Raw genomic sequence first — 15,499 nt, forward strand, 5'->3', positions numbered from 1 at the left:
GGGTGTGATCACCAACCTTTTTGAAATTCAGGGACAAAGCTAGTTCTAACAGGTGATGGAGTTCATTCTCCCGTTCTTGCAGTGACCCTAGTTAAAGGAGGAATGTTGTCACCTTCAAGCAAACTGGGGGATTGGACAATGAATGGAGTTGCCAAAGGAATATTTGAGATGTCGTTTATGAATCAATTCCTCAATGATTCACTGGGGAGGCAGACCTGCTTCCTCCCCTACAATGGTGCCAAAATGTTACCGCTCAAACTAGTAGGGGTCCTAGGAGGGGATTCTATAGAGCAACTATTAGGTCAAGTGGCAACAATGGGGTGATAGCCTACTGTAACCTCAACTAAGGCTCCCTGCTCTTTATTGACTTTCAATGATGGGGGGAAACCTGATATAAGAGGAATCACGAGGACGAATGAACCAATGAATGGATGGAGAGTGATTCCTAGAGCTTATTCACAAGAGAGACTCAATCAAATAGCTTACTTGCTTGAGAAGCAAGGTGATAGGCTCTCTAGGAAGGGCTAAGAGGACACTTGAGCCTAGGTGGAGGATATGCCTTGACACGGGCCTTCCTGGACTTAAGGATCCTTGTGGAGAAATGGATTCTATGTAATCCTTGTGGAATTTGAGTTATATAGTTGTGGGACCACAAAGAACCCAAGTGGACCCAAACTAGGTTAAGGGTATGGAGTTGATCGAGCAAAGAGGGGCTTGACCTAATTAGGGAAAAGAATATGATCAAAGGACTAATTCTCTTTTGAGATTTGAATGCAATGATCCAAGTGATGACACTAACCCAAATCAACTTAGGGAAAGAAATGGTCCCGTGGTTAGGGCTTGCTATATCTCGAGATTCCATCGTTAGATTTGCTTTAAACTTGGAGGACCTCTTGAGCAAACTCCAACACAGTAGTGGACCAAAATTAAAGGGCTTTGGATGGCTACAAGGAATTTCGCTTGATGCCCTAGGTGATCCTCTAGGGTTAGGCCTAGAATTGAGAAAAGTGGAGAAAAGAGAGGTAAATTTGACCACCAAAGATGCCTTACTTCTTGGGCTTAATGGAGTCAAGATACACATGGATTGAGGATTTTTGTGAGCTAAGGAGCCCTAATTGACCTTCACTAGCCTTTCCAAGGGCAACAACTAGGTTATTAGGGATTTATACTTCAAATTTGCAAAGGAGATAAAGTTTCAAGGTCTTTCAACCTAAGAGGTGCCTCTAGGAACATTCATTCAATCCCTCAGAGAGCAACACATGCATTAAATCACTTATTCAAGGTCTTTAGAAGAATTTCACATTATTTTAACCCATACAAGAATAATGATAACAATAACATGCATTAGACAAGTAAGATAACAAGAATAGCATTAAAAGTTCACTTACATGAGAGAGAGAGTATAACCATTCATCAACTTTGCATTAGAAAGAAGCTCCAAAGACAATAGCAAAAGTCCAAACATCATAGTGCATCAAGAAAACTCCAAAAATCTCATCCCAACAACAAGTGCGGAAATCTCTTAAGAGATACTAATCCAATCCAAGTGATAATGAGAGGAATGCATGAGCCTCTCATCTATTTATGCAATCCATAAGGGAGTTCGAATAGCCTAATTGGTCTAATTGAGTCCCAAATAATAAAATAATGTGCAACAATAACATTCCTTGGTGACAAGCCCAACAAGATATCTCAAGATAAAAGGATAAGCCTCTCAAGAGGGAAAAATAGTAAGAATAATGATAACAATAACATGCATTAGACAAGTAAGATAACAAGAATAACATTAAAAGTTCACTTACATGAGAGAGAGAGTGTAACCATTCATCAACTTTGCATTAGAAAGAAGCTCCAAAGACAATAGCGAAAATTCAAACATCATACTGCAGCAAGAAAACTCCAAAAATTTCATCCCAACAACAAGTGCGGAAATCTCTTAAGAGATACTAATCCAATCCAAGTGATGATGAGAGGAATGCATGAGTCTCTCATCTATTTATACAATCCATGAGGGAGTTCAAATAGCCTAATTGGTCTAATTGAGCCCCAAATAATAAAATAATGTGCAACAATAACATTCCTTGGTGACAAGCCCACCATGATATCTCAAAATAAAAGGATAAGCCTCTCAAGAGGGAAAAATAGTAAGAATAATGATAACAATAACATGCATTAGACAAGTAAGATAACAAGAATAGCATTAAAAGTTCACTTACATGAGAGAGAGAGTATATCCATTCATCAACTTTGCATTAGAAAGAAGCTCCAAAGACAATAGCGAAAATCCAAACATCATAGTGCATCAAGAAAACTCCAAAAATTTCATCCCAACAACAAGTGTGAAAATCTCTTAAGAGATACTAATCCAATCCAAGTGATGATGAGAGGAATGAATGAGCCTCTCATCTATTTATACAATCCATAAGGGAGTTCGAATAGCCTAATTGGCCTAATTGAGCCCCAAATAATAAAATAATGTGCAACAATAACATTCCTTGGTGACAAGCCCACCAAGATATCTCAAAATAGAAGGATAAGCCTCTCAAGAGGGCAAAATAGTAAACATGAGTCGTTGGGCCATTGGGAAGGCCTAGTGGAGTCCAAAGTATGAGAATGTGTGATAATAGGCTCCAAACATAGTGAATGCTGGGCTGACCCCTAGATATCCAGGCAAGTCACATGTGGTGTCCCCAAGTGGGTGTGGGGGCACAATGACATCCTCATGGGTTTCCAAGTGGATCGATAATGCTTGTAAACCATCTGCAAGGGCTAGAATGATGACATAAGCCCTCCCTTTGTCTCTCGCATTGAGAGACATCCTCATCTGGACCCTGGAACTTCTGTCAAGTGTATGGTACAAGTGTGAATCCGCTGGGCATGGTGATCCAGGTGCATCATCCTCATCCAAAAAGTGGAACACAAGTACTCACTGAATGGTGTTGGGGATCCATGAAGTGCTCTCTGCTATGGTGGAGGCCCACGACTATCTATGCTCACCCTACAAGTGCCAATGTTCAAATGACGAATTCCAAGACCTAAGACCCAAAAACCAAGACCCCTCCAAGGCCAAGTCAAGCCTCCTTCTGATAAGATTTTCTTCACAAAGTCAACACCAGTCAAACTTACTTCCCAACTTCAGTTTTCGACCCTTGCTTCAGATTTTGATCACTGCTTCAGTCCTGCACTTTTCGGCCAGTCTGTACCTCTTGCAATTTCGCACGTGTGGGAGTTTAGGGCAGAATTATAGGTCTTTTCTCCTTCGCTAGAGGTGGCTCTTCTTCCTTGTTAATTCGGCTTCCTTCCTTGTTCTCTCTTGCTCCTAAACTCAGCTCCTTGGTGTGACTGTAATTCTGTCTTACTGCAACTTAATGATGCCCTAATCCTTCTTCGCACGTGTAGGAGAATCTGCCCAGAAACAGTCCTTAAAATTTTGCTCTTTCTTCCTTTATTCGTCCTTACCTTTGCTGGTCTTTCTTGTGCTTGTACGAACTGCTTAGATGCTCTCCAAATGAGGCTGAGTGCTTCTTATTTATAGGCTTCTTGGTAACTCTAATAGGCCAACTTCTCACTGCTTTTAGCCCGACTTGTCTTGGAGGGTGATTTTGAATTAAATAAATTTTCTTGACTAGACACAATATGCCCAAAAGGTTCTCTAACATATTACAATGACACTTTTGACTTCTTGACTCAATGACAAAACCTAGAAGCACTCAATGGGTGCTTGACCTACTAAATAAAATAACCTTGAGCATGAAACCCATGCTACAAATAATAATAATAAATTTTTTTCTCTTTTCATTAAATACATAAAATCGTAATTACATTAGACATTGTGAAGACCGAACCTAGTTACGCTTTTCAACACTAGACATGTAGCCTATGCTAGAAGACCTTCCAATGCTATAAAATCAACAATCAGAAGTTGCTAGTTTTATTGTGGTATGCAATGCACTATACAATCTGAGAACCATTTTCATTCATTGCGATTTGAGCTATATTGCGTTTTTGTAACTCAATGGGATTAACAACCAATACCACAGCCTTGCCTTCATGTACTCTTGACGTTCTATGTTTTCATGATCTCTTCGTCATGGCTGTCTTGCTAAGAAACACATGGAGCTCTAAAATAAGAGATGAAATCCTGCGAATGAAGTAGATAGGAAAATAAATAATGCCCAAAATCTGCATATCTGTATTCAATTTCATTTGAGTGGTAATGAATCTTTAAATTGATGTGGTGTAGTCTCATTAGATGCTTTTTCATTGATATACAGATGCTTTCTTGTACGTTGATCTTTGTTTTTTAGTCTTTATGTTTACTTTTTGCTGTGCTCTTTTTGTCTAGTCTTGTCTTGTTTCGATGTTCAATTGGATTTAAAAGCTTCCTAATCAGTTTTTTTTATTCAAACATTGAAGTACAGAAATGGGAATTATAAGCATACTTCTAATGAAAGTTTTTCTTTGTTGCTAAGGTTGCTGAAAAGCTAGCAGAGTGCATCGGCCTTCCAAATTTTACTCAAGTGCATGTAAGAGCACGTGCAGATTTGCCAAAGGCAACTACAGTCATGCTTGAGCCTGCTACTGAAGATGACTGGGAGATATTAGAACTTAATGCAGATTTTGCTGAAGAACATCTCTTGAATCAGGTACTTTACTACATTTTGAAACTCATTTTCACATAAAAAGAAAGCAAACCAAGTCTTCTTTATCAAGCAGGAAAAAACTGTACAATATTATTACAAAATCGCTCTAAAAGAAGATTGATACTAATTGTAGAATAGATAAAAGAGTTTGCTTATAGAATCTTCAGCAATTTGTGCAGATATTACATTGTTTAATACTTTTTAGTTTTGCTGCATTTGATTGACATTTTGTTTGCAAGCATCTCTTTATTTTTTTTTGATGAAAATGTTTGGGCATTGGGATCTGCCTGGGAAATATATTTCATCCCACTCTTTAGCCTATAAGTGAGAATGAGTGTGCTTGTACCTTGCCAGCTCACACTAATAGCTGGAAACAACAACTTGCTTACATGTACATAGGCTCCCCTCCTCCAGATTTGGACATGTGACCTCTGAGGAGAAAACCTGTGTTCTTAACTGTTAGGCTCACTTGGGCTGTAGAGCAAGAATCTCTATATTAAGGCAATAACATGTAGTTATCATTTCTGTAGAAACTTATTTCTATCAAAGAAAGTAGTTTTTGTGCTTACATTGTTAGGTCTTGTTCTAGCAAGGAGCCAAGAAAATATCAAGTTCACACACATTACCTTTCATTCAAAATAAATTGTTTCTGCAACATGAAGCACATGAATCATGTTGTGTGCTGATAAATAAAATAACTGGAATCAATAAATGCGAAGCTGACTGTTTGTTTTGGGGGAAAATGTCTTATACTTCCAGAAAAATATTTATAAACGATAGAGAAAAGTGGAAGGGTATATACAATTGCAATCATAACATCTTCCATAAAGCAACTAAAACTGAAATAGTGTCTGAGTCTGCTATGGACTCTAAATTTTGGGCATCTTTAATCAACAGAACTCCCTTAGCTAGGTGCTGATGGTAAACTTCATCATGCCACAAGGAACAAAAAGCAGACAATCATCTAGCATCATTCTCAAAAACAGATTTACATTGGATCTTCCAGAGAATGACTAAAATGGAAATCCTCGAGCAATGCCAGATCCCAATAAAGGCAAAATGGACTATGGATCAGCAAACAAGGCAGCATGGCACTGCAAACTGCACCCGACGCTGATTCTGCTACTGCAAGCTGCAAAACCCTTCTGCCCCCAAACAAGGAATCTGCACAGTGAAATTCTGAGTTGCTGCTGCTCCCTTTGCCTGCCAGAATCACTCAACTGGCAAGCCAAATTTTTCTGCCAACTTGCACTGAAAAATCAAACTTCCCCAAGCAATTCGATCTGCCTAGCTTAGGTTTTGCAAAGTCCCCAGAAAAATTGTCCTGCTGCTTTCTTTGAACAACAGATTTTTCTGTCTCCGCTTCTGAGCATCCCTCTCTGATCAATCATGGTCTGAAACCATGTGAAGGTTTCAAGTCTGAAATCCTATTGTAGCAATTGGAATTAACTATTCTAATTGTTAATGAATTAACAATTTATTTGCTATGACAAATATCGAATAATTCACACTGCGACCTTCACAAATAAAACTGCAGAAAAATAATAGCGCTGGAAACTGAGAAATATGCTAACACACACATAAAAATTGACATAGTTATTTTTGGACTAAAGTCCCTGGAAAAACCCAACTTGGGAAAACCGGTGCAACAATTGAGGGTTTTATATTATTATGCAACAATGAGAAATTCTGAGTACAACTAGATGCCGAAATCTGGCAATCCTACAAACAAAATTACTTGCAAAAAATCTAGTGAGAAATTTTCCTCACCCCACAAGCAATCTGGGCTCTAACTGTCAGCTCCAAGTGAGCCATCCAAACTGCTTCTGCATAGGCCAGCATCACCCTAACATAGTCCCTTCCACGCTTAGCCTGAATCAGCCGCTCCTCAAGCCGTCTAGTCTGTTGCTAACTCGGAAAACGTCTCTCCTGGTCTCTAGAAAGTCTTTCTGGCCTCTAGAACTAAAACTCTGCTTCTCCCCAGCATAATCGAATTGCCTCTTAGAGGCTTCTGCGCAGCCCCTCTGTGGCTATCTCTGCCTCTCTGCAATGTACTCACTGGAACTAGAAAAATCTTCCTCTGGCCTCATTGTCCCTGCCCCTCTCTGTCTCTGCTCCCTTCTGAAGTTCGAACTCTTTCGGCTACTGCCTCTGGAAAGTCAACTCTCCAAGGAAATCGACCTCTGTGTCTCACAAGTGTGTTCTCTGTCTACCCATCGACTTCTTATAATCTTTTGTTGGACCTCCAATGGCCAAGATTAAAATTTAATCAAGGGCCAAAATTATTTCCCAGTTGATCCATGTGAGTTTCTAGATGATTCATACCTTATCTCAATTAATTTTGATTAATTAATCCCTTTTCCTAAGTTTAGACTTAGGAAATAATTAAAGATAGGCTAATAATTTAATTAAGGCACTTCTAGGTGGAATTTCCAAAAACGATTTTTGGGTTATGGAGAACTCCTGTGTTTTAGTCTCTCCTCAAAGTTTCAAGACTAGAATACCCCCAATGCTACAAAAACTAACACAAATGATCCAATGACATGAAGAGACGGGGCTCCATGAAGATGTATCCTCCATTTCAGTCCAATGCTCCAAGATACCAGCTGCAAATCTCCATCAATGTGATGGAAATCACAATGTGGAACCTCATACATTATGAGGTTTAACATGGCCGTCCTATAATTTTCTGCTATTTGAAGTAATTGCTTTGGGTTAGTTTGAGCATGTATGTGACAGCCCTACTATGCCTTGTTCCATCTCGTTTGAGACCCCTTGAATGTTAACTTTGACTCCACTGCCTATTGGAAAAGCACTTTGTCTTGATTGACCATTCCATTTTATTAATAGTTTATCTTATGCTTCACATAGGGATTTCCCCGTTGTGCTGGTGGATTTTGGGCCAAAAGGTAGAGGAAGGATTGCTAGCGTGACTATGGGAAATGTTCATGAGTTCCCATAAGGTTGCAGTTGTGTTTCAGGGCTTTATCACTTTGTGTGTAGGTTTCACATGTAACACACATCTCTAGAAGTAGGGCACCCTCCACAAGATGTGTTTTGGAACCACATTAGATTGACTAGGTTGGCCTTAATTATACCCTAATATTACAATAAATGAACTTATTATGGGTCCACCCTAGCTGCATGTGAAGATTACAACACTCTAAACATAAACCAACATTGTTACTTGAGCAATATTTCACCGAAACATTTGGTCTAGTACTTATGTGGTTGATCTGTTAAACTTGTAACTGTAATTTGGTCCCATTGTCTATTTGGTTTTGTATAATGTTGTTGTATGCCAGATTTTCTCACTCGGTTAAGTGTTTACCATTGCAATGTTGTTTTATAGACTATTTTTCTTTGCAAATATTTCTAATTTTCTACTATGATTTCATTTAAATACTATTTACAATTTTAATGGCATGCTTCTGAGAAGCAGTTTGAAAGATACTGGAACAAGAGAGCATAGATTCATTTTCATGTGTTTGAATCACTGAAAAGTGAATTACTGGATTTGTAGTATGCTATTGTGTATGGAACTTTTGATTTTCTTCGTACCTACTGCACCTAGGTGTGTCAAGTCTTGGTATTTTGCTTGAAGTGGCATTCAGATATATGGCAATTTAAAGATGTCAGCATTACCCATTGGTATTACAATTTCATTTTATGTATTTCTCAAGGGTTTTATTATGTTTACAGGTTGGCATTGTACAAGAAGGCTTCAGATTTCCTTTGTGGTTGCATGGGCATACTGTTATCACCTTTTGTGTAGCTTCAACTGAACCTGAACAATTGGTAGGTAAGAAAAATTTCTTGTACTATTGCAATCAGCTCACCTTAAAGAAGGCTTTGTTTATGTTGTTAATGTCTCTATAATAAGAATTTCAAACCAAACAAACAAAATTCAAAGTTTATCCTATCATATTGAGGAAGCACAAAGTATAATTTTGTTGCCATGTACATAACTGCATAAATTTGTTTCTTAATAGTTCCTTCTCTTGATGTCATTTTGGGGAAAATTGCTACACCTTTTTTTTTCCCTTCCCCAAGAAAGAAAATCTTATATTTGATATTCTAAGAGGAAATCAGAACATACATTGTCCAGCCAGTTATAGCTTCAAAGAGAGAGTGCCTGGCACACCCTTCACAGTCCTTAGCTGACATCATTACAGTTTTCCAGTGTTGGACATTTGACTACCAAAATTACAGTCTTCCATCATGAGTCCTTTAACCTTCACAGACTTACAGACAGAAGACACATAGGATGTTAGGGAATATAACTCGTACTTGTCTTAGGTGTGATGAATAGTTTGAGGTTTAAAAAGACTATCAGGTGGAGAGGCAGCAAAACTTGTCCTTTGCACAGGTGTGGGTGCATTTTGGGATACCAAGGTGCATTGTTTCAGACAAGGACGCTGAATTTCTCAGAGCATTTTGGGCTACGTTGTGGGAGACGATGGACACAAAAGTGAAGAGGCCTACAACATTCCATCCACAGACAGATGGAAAAACAAAAATAGTCAACAAGACTTTGGTACAACTTTTGAGGGGTTATAATTAGAAGCGTCCGAAGACCTAGGATGAAAATCAGGTTTATATGAAGCTTCCACAACAGAGTTGTCCACACTTCAATTGGTAAGTCACCATTTGAGACTTGTTTTGGATATTTTCCGCATTCACCTTTGGATGTAGTTAATGGACAGCAAAGAGTGAGGGGGGATCTCATAGGGGATGCTTTAAGAGTAGAAAATTTTGTTGAGAAGATCAAGCAAATCCATTTGCAGGTACAGGAGTAGCTAAAGAAGTCACAAGAAAAATATGAGGCTAGGCATGGTTAGCACAAGATAAAGAGCTCATTCAAAGTAGATAGAGTATGGTTACAGTAGAACAAGGTCTTTGTAAGAAAATCAAGGCATTGTGGTATGGTCTTTTCGACATACTAGAAAAGGGTATGAGATCATTCCTATAGACTCATATACCCCCATACGTGCACCTTTATTTAGTGGTGAATGTGGAAAATCTTAAACTCTATGAGCCTTCCATGTTGGATCAAGAAGAAGAGTAGGTCTTGTTATCCACCAAAATGGGTAAGCCCATAGGAGGAAATGTTTTCTCCTACATTTGACAGCCAACCAGTTAGCCAAACAACCAACAACCCTTGCCAACCACCATTAGATGATGATATGTCATGTGCCTCTGCCACTTACATCAGCCATGTGCCTCTCACCTTCTGGCATTGACACTTGGAGGAAGGTGGGCTGCTATTCAAAAGGTACTTCGATAATTTTGCAATCGAGTGCTTATAGTTGTTTGTTTTGGGCATTTAGTATGGATAATGGGGTGATTTGGAAGACTTGCAGACCTCGACCATAATTTTGTTCCCTCACCTTACAAGGGGGTTAATCTTTGACCCTAGTCCAGTGGAACCTTCCTTAAGGCCCTTTTGGGTTATTGGAGGGGCACGATTTGGAAATCCATGATTGAGATATCGTGTTCCATTCTCCCTATGCCATACTTAACACCTTCCATCCAACATTACATGCCTATATTTCACCTCCATTCTTGGGGTACAACTTGTCATTGGCTCTTGGGGATTTGGCACTCATATGTTCACATACCTTGAGTAGGGCTCGAAAAATTTGTCCTGGGTGGTTGATGCAGCTAAAATAAAAGAAAAAGCATATCACGACCACAACAAAACAAAAGAAAGAAAATCAACATGCAAAATATGGCCGGGACATAAAGAGTAGCATATGGGCAAAAGCCTGAGATGAGCTCTACCTACCTCAAATGGCCATCATCTGGTTCTTGAGCACATGATGCTCCATTATATAAAAAAGGAACCCTTGCATGTCCCAACTTGGATGAGCGATAAACTGACTCATCTTGAAGGGGTAATAAAACTGCTATATCATACAAAACAAGCTCTAACCCTTTAGCTATAACCAGTAATACAAGGAATAATCAAGAAGAAGTAAAAGGCGCACAAGAGGGTTGGAAAATCAGGGCGAGTTGGTAACTCATGCATCCATGAACGTTCTCTCCTCACATCTATACACTTAGGATGTGGACACCCTCATCAATTGGTCCCTTTTACCATGGCACTTGGCCATGAAGTCTTCTCCCCTCCATTACCACATTATTATACACTGACACCTATCAATTGAATGGTGGACCAGGAAAATGTTACTTCCTCATAGGGATGGAAGCACCTGATATGGTTGACCTTTAGCCACCCCTACCAAGGGAGAAAACACCTTTGTGAAAACTTGGTCTTGATTTTGAAAGGGGATCTTTGGTTCGAAGTCTTAATATGTCGTTAACATTCATGTTTAGTTCACTTAGATGCGTTATTGATCTTAGTCTCTAATGGATGGTTGCTTCCACTAGAATCCATGTTGCTTTTGTCAGGTGAGTCACTGTAGCGCATGCCTTGGGCACCCACTCCATAGGTACCTAGGCCTTTTAGAGAAGTACATTGGCCTAAGCGAGTGTAGCAATGAGAGATCATAACCTCCTAACAACACTAGCATATGACACATGTCCCAGAGTACCTTAGGACCCAAGGCGTTAGTCAAGTTTCAACTTTGACCTAGTTTTAAGGATTGTTCAGGATGACGCCACTGGACCTAGTAGGCCCCCAGGCTGGCCTCGACACAACCTGATGGGCAAGAGCTGATTCAAACCCTAGATGAGGATGCTCTCCCATTGAGAGACTAGGGAGGGCTTGTTACACTAGGAGAACCCCTAACGTTGGAGAGGAGGAGGCTTGACAGTTGGAGACCCATGGAAACCACTTGATGGCATCCCAAATGGATCTTGGGATCCCACAGGAGATATTGAGGTGGGTTTACATGCATCTACACACATTGGGACACCTCATCACTCTTTTTCATGGCATTTGGAGCCTAAACTAGGCATGAGGTTTGTTACCCGCTAAAAGTGGGTGAAACCTCGGAGAAACTTTTCTCTTATTCGTCTCTTCCAGCTAGCAGCCAAGAGCCCCTGATAGCCACCTTATAGCCAATGCAACGTGCCATTAATATCTTTGCCACCTGCACCAGTCATATATTTCCTCGCCCATCTGTTAAGAGCACATGTTGGAAGGTGGGCTTTTGATCAAAAGGTACTTTATTCATTTTGCAATCGGGTGCTTATGCTTGTTTGTATTTGGGCATTTTCACATGGATTATGGGGTAACTTGGAAGAAAGAAGGGTCTTGGCTGTAGTCTTGTTCCCTCATCTTAAATGGGGGGGTTAATTTTCAATCTTAACCTAGTGGGACCTCCCCTAATGGTCCATGGTTTTAGGAATGAGCCCTACTTGGGAAACCATGATTGAGATAACATAGCCCCATCTATCCTTATTCCATACTTACCATTTTCCATCTTACATTACAAGCCCTTATTCCACCTCCCTTCTTTGGGTCAACTGACCATTGGTTCATTGGTTCTCTAGGATTTGGCACCCACAAATCCTCATACATGGGTAGGGCCTGGAAATGCACCCTGGAAGGTTGATGCAGCTAAAAGAAAAAGAAAGAGCATATGATGGCCACAAGAAAAACAAAAGAAAAATCAAAATGCAAAAGATGGTCGAGACTTACAAATTAGCATGTGGGCAAAAGCCAAGCATGAGCTCTACCTCTATCATATGGCCATCACCTGGTTCTTGGACCAATGTTACCCTATCTCATAGAAGACAAGGAACCCTTGCATGTCTCAACCCCTGATGGGTGATGAACTGTTGCATCCTAAAGGGGGTAATAACTCCTATACATCATACAAAGCAAGCTCCCATTCCTCGAGCGGCAAGCAATAATACAGGGAAAAAAATCAAGAAAAAGTAAAAGGAAATATAAAGGGTTGGAAAAACAAAGGCCAAGGTAACTCATGCAACCACGATTGCTCCCTCCTTACATCTATACACCCAGGATGAGGAATTCCATCATAGATGGTCCCGTTGACTGTGGCACTTGGCCATGGGGTTCTTTCCCCTCCGTTCCATTATTATTCACATGGCACCTATCGATTGAAGGGTGGACCAAGGACATGTCACTTCCCTTTAGGGGTAGAGAACACCTAACAGGGTCGTCTATTAGCCCCACTCCTATCTAGGGAGGTAACACCATTATGTGACCAAGACCCCAATTTTGGAAGATAAGCTTCATATGAAGTGTTATTGTGCCCATTTATTTCAAGCTTGACATCACTTAGATGCAATAACGATTAATGTACCTGATGGTGAAAGTTGCAGCGTTGGCTATTTGTGTAATTGGTAGGTGGTTACATCTACAGGTTTGGGCAAATTAATTGGGTTTTAGGTCCTCTAGAGGATATATTGATACCCATAGGTGATGCGTTGAGAGCCATGGGACTTTAGACAGTTATAGAGCATCATTTAAAGCCATGGGCACCTTCAATACCCACAACATTCCTACATTTGCTTCATTATTCATGGGATGATGCACTTGGACTAGTTTACCCCCAACTGGCTTAACAATAATTACATGGTGTGGCTGTTGGTCTAGGGCCCATATGAGGTTTATTTCACACCTTAAGACATGGGGGGGCTAGATCATCTTCAGAGCCCTCAATCTTGGAGTAAAATCAGGCTTATTCATCTCTTCAAGACCCATGTGACCTAGTTTTGTGCCCCAAAACCACATTTTGAGTCTATAGGTTGATTTGCATAGAAATATAGGGGCCAACCCCTAGACCTTGGTTTTTGGAGCTCTCTACACTCATCATGGCCCTAGAGGAACTCAACGCATGCCCTAGAAGGGCATACGATAACATGATGTCAACATTTCGACCCTCTTGTTGGAGATTTATCTTGTTTTTACATTGGCTACAAGGTCGACTTGTGACCTTGATTAGTGATTGCTCATTATTTTATTGTTTGAGGGGCTCATGAGAGATCATTTCATTTGATCTCTCATCATCTCATCACTTGGAATTTTGACCCTCTTGAGCAATTCACACTTTTCTCTTGTGGAGGATTTGGAGTAATCTTGATGCACTTTGACATTTGGAGCTGATTTGTCTATTTTTGGAGCTATTCTTTGGATGAATGGAATGGATTCTTTGCATGTTATCTTGCAAGTGTATCTAGTTGTTGAAAATTTATCTCTTACAGGTCTAATGTATGGAATTTTGTTGATTCTAGCAATTGCAATTGTGCGCTAATTTGTTGAATATCTATTCAATGTTAATCTAGATGATCTATTGCATGCATTAGTCATAAATAATGTGTAAATGAACGTCCTTAGTGGTGAACTCTTGGCAACTTTCCATTGCATAGGTAATTGTTGGAATTTTACTTGCTAGGGCATCAAAATTTTGGCCTCCTTAGACGTTCTTTGGTTGATCTAATGTAATGAGGACTCCATACTTTGATGGAACAAGGGACTGGTCCATTTGGTTGGTGATTACATCTTAACTTTGTCCATATTTTATCTCTCTCAATTCGGCCCTTTCAAGGCTAAGTTAGGAAACTAGGGTTCAACGCGAAACCCTAGGTAAGAGGAATGCTGGTGGTTGGAGAGTCTAAACATCAAGAGGGTAGTATTTGCCACCAAATCTATCCTTTTAGTGGGTATCCACTTCAATTTTATTCATAAATTTCCTTGCCCTAGTTGCTTTCCCAAGAGGGGATCCCTAGTTCTCCTTCCTTCAACTTAAGAACTTCCTTGAAGGTGTCATGAGCATTGGCTTAGCAAATATACATTGGAAGAAACCTTTTCTCCTAGCCTTGACCTTCAGTTGCTTCATCACATCAAATTTATCAAGCCTTAGGTCTTGTGCCCTTATTTTTAGGTCTCTTCATAGAAAGCGAATTTCTTCCTTGTGAAGCCTTGAACCTAAATCATGTCTTTCTTGAAGAGTTCCTAATAGATCGTTTCAAATATTAACCCTAGAATACCTTATTATAAGTGATCTCTCTCCTATCAGGACTCCTCCCATCGATGAAATTTTGTAAAGAGCAAGGGATTTCAGCTATGGTAACAGTGGGCGACTACCCCATTGTTGCTTCTTGGTCGAGCATATGCTTTGTTGGGTTTCCCTCCCCAAGGCCTGCTAAATTTTGCGGCAACAAGGTCAACAATTAAGACGCTACGACTCACATGTGTGGGAAAATAAGGCTTAATTTGTTGGTAGCTAATGGGTTGGCTTGAAACCCAATTACATTTAATAATCAAACTTGTTTTTAGGGGTTTTGTAGGCTAAATTAGGAGTCCTAATCCTCATATAAATAGAGCATAGGCTCATTTCATTTCTCATCATCACTTGTGACTAATTTTGCCTTCTTAGAGAATTCAACCAAGCTGAATTTGTGATTTGCATCTCATGGAGATGTGATCTGTTGTGGATTTTTGCTTATGGAGCTATTCTTTGGCTTTGGAGATGTCATTTTGGAGCAATAAAGGACTTGTTCATGCATTCTATCTTGTAAGTGTACCTTGTATTTGATAAATCTTTGCATTTTGTGGCTATTGTATGGAATGGTTAATTATATAAGATTTCTATGTGCAAATTATTGTTGAAGATTATTCTATGAACTCTTGGTGATAGTGTTGCATGCATTACCCACTTAAAAAAAATTGTATGACAATCCCTTAGGTGAGTCTTTCAACTAGTTCTCCCCATTGACTTTACTCCCTCATAAAAGTGATAGTTAGGGTTTGAAATCTAGGGTTTCATAATTCCCTTAGTCTTTTGCCAAGGTTTAGTCATTTTTTCCCTAAGTTGATTGTCCCATAGACTCCATCACTGAAGGTCACTGGCCTTGGTCACATTGTTGATGACCTTGAAAAATCATCTGAAATTTCTTCCTTCCTCTCTTAACACTTA

General features: G+C 39.7%; 1 protein-coding gene across 3 annotated transcripts in view; it reads left to right on the top strand.

The window, feature by feature from the left end:
- The window catches only part of PEX1 (peroxisome 1), a 326,445-nt gene that overhangs the window by 53,679 nt on the left and 257,267 nt on the right, over nucleotides 1–15,499 (top strand). For all 3 annotated transcript variants that reach the window (XM_089372907.1, XM_089372909.1, XM_089372908.1), the window contains exons 2-3: nucleotides 4,473–4,646; nucleotides 8,346–8,445. In XM_089372907.1, coding sequence (XP_089229033.1) covers nucleotides 4,473–4,646; nucleotides 8,346–8,445 — 274 coding nt within the window. The remainder of the gene's footprint in view (nucleotides 1–4,472; nucleotides 4,647–8,345; nucleotides 8,446–15,499) is intronic.

Source organism: Pinus tabuliformis, chromosome 8, assembly GCF_031772625.1.
Source record: "Pinus tabuliformis cultivar Carrire ecotype Pingquan chromosome 8, CPIR1, whole genome shotgun sequence".
NCBI classification, from domain to species: Eukaryota; Viridiplantae; Streptophyta; class Pinopsida; order Pinales; family Pinaceae; genus Pinus; species Pinus tabuliformis.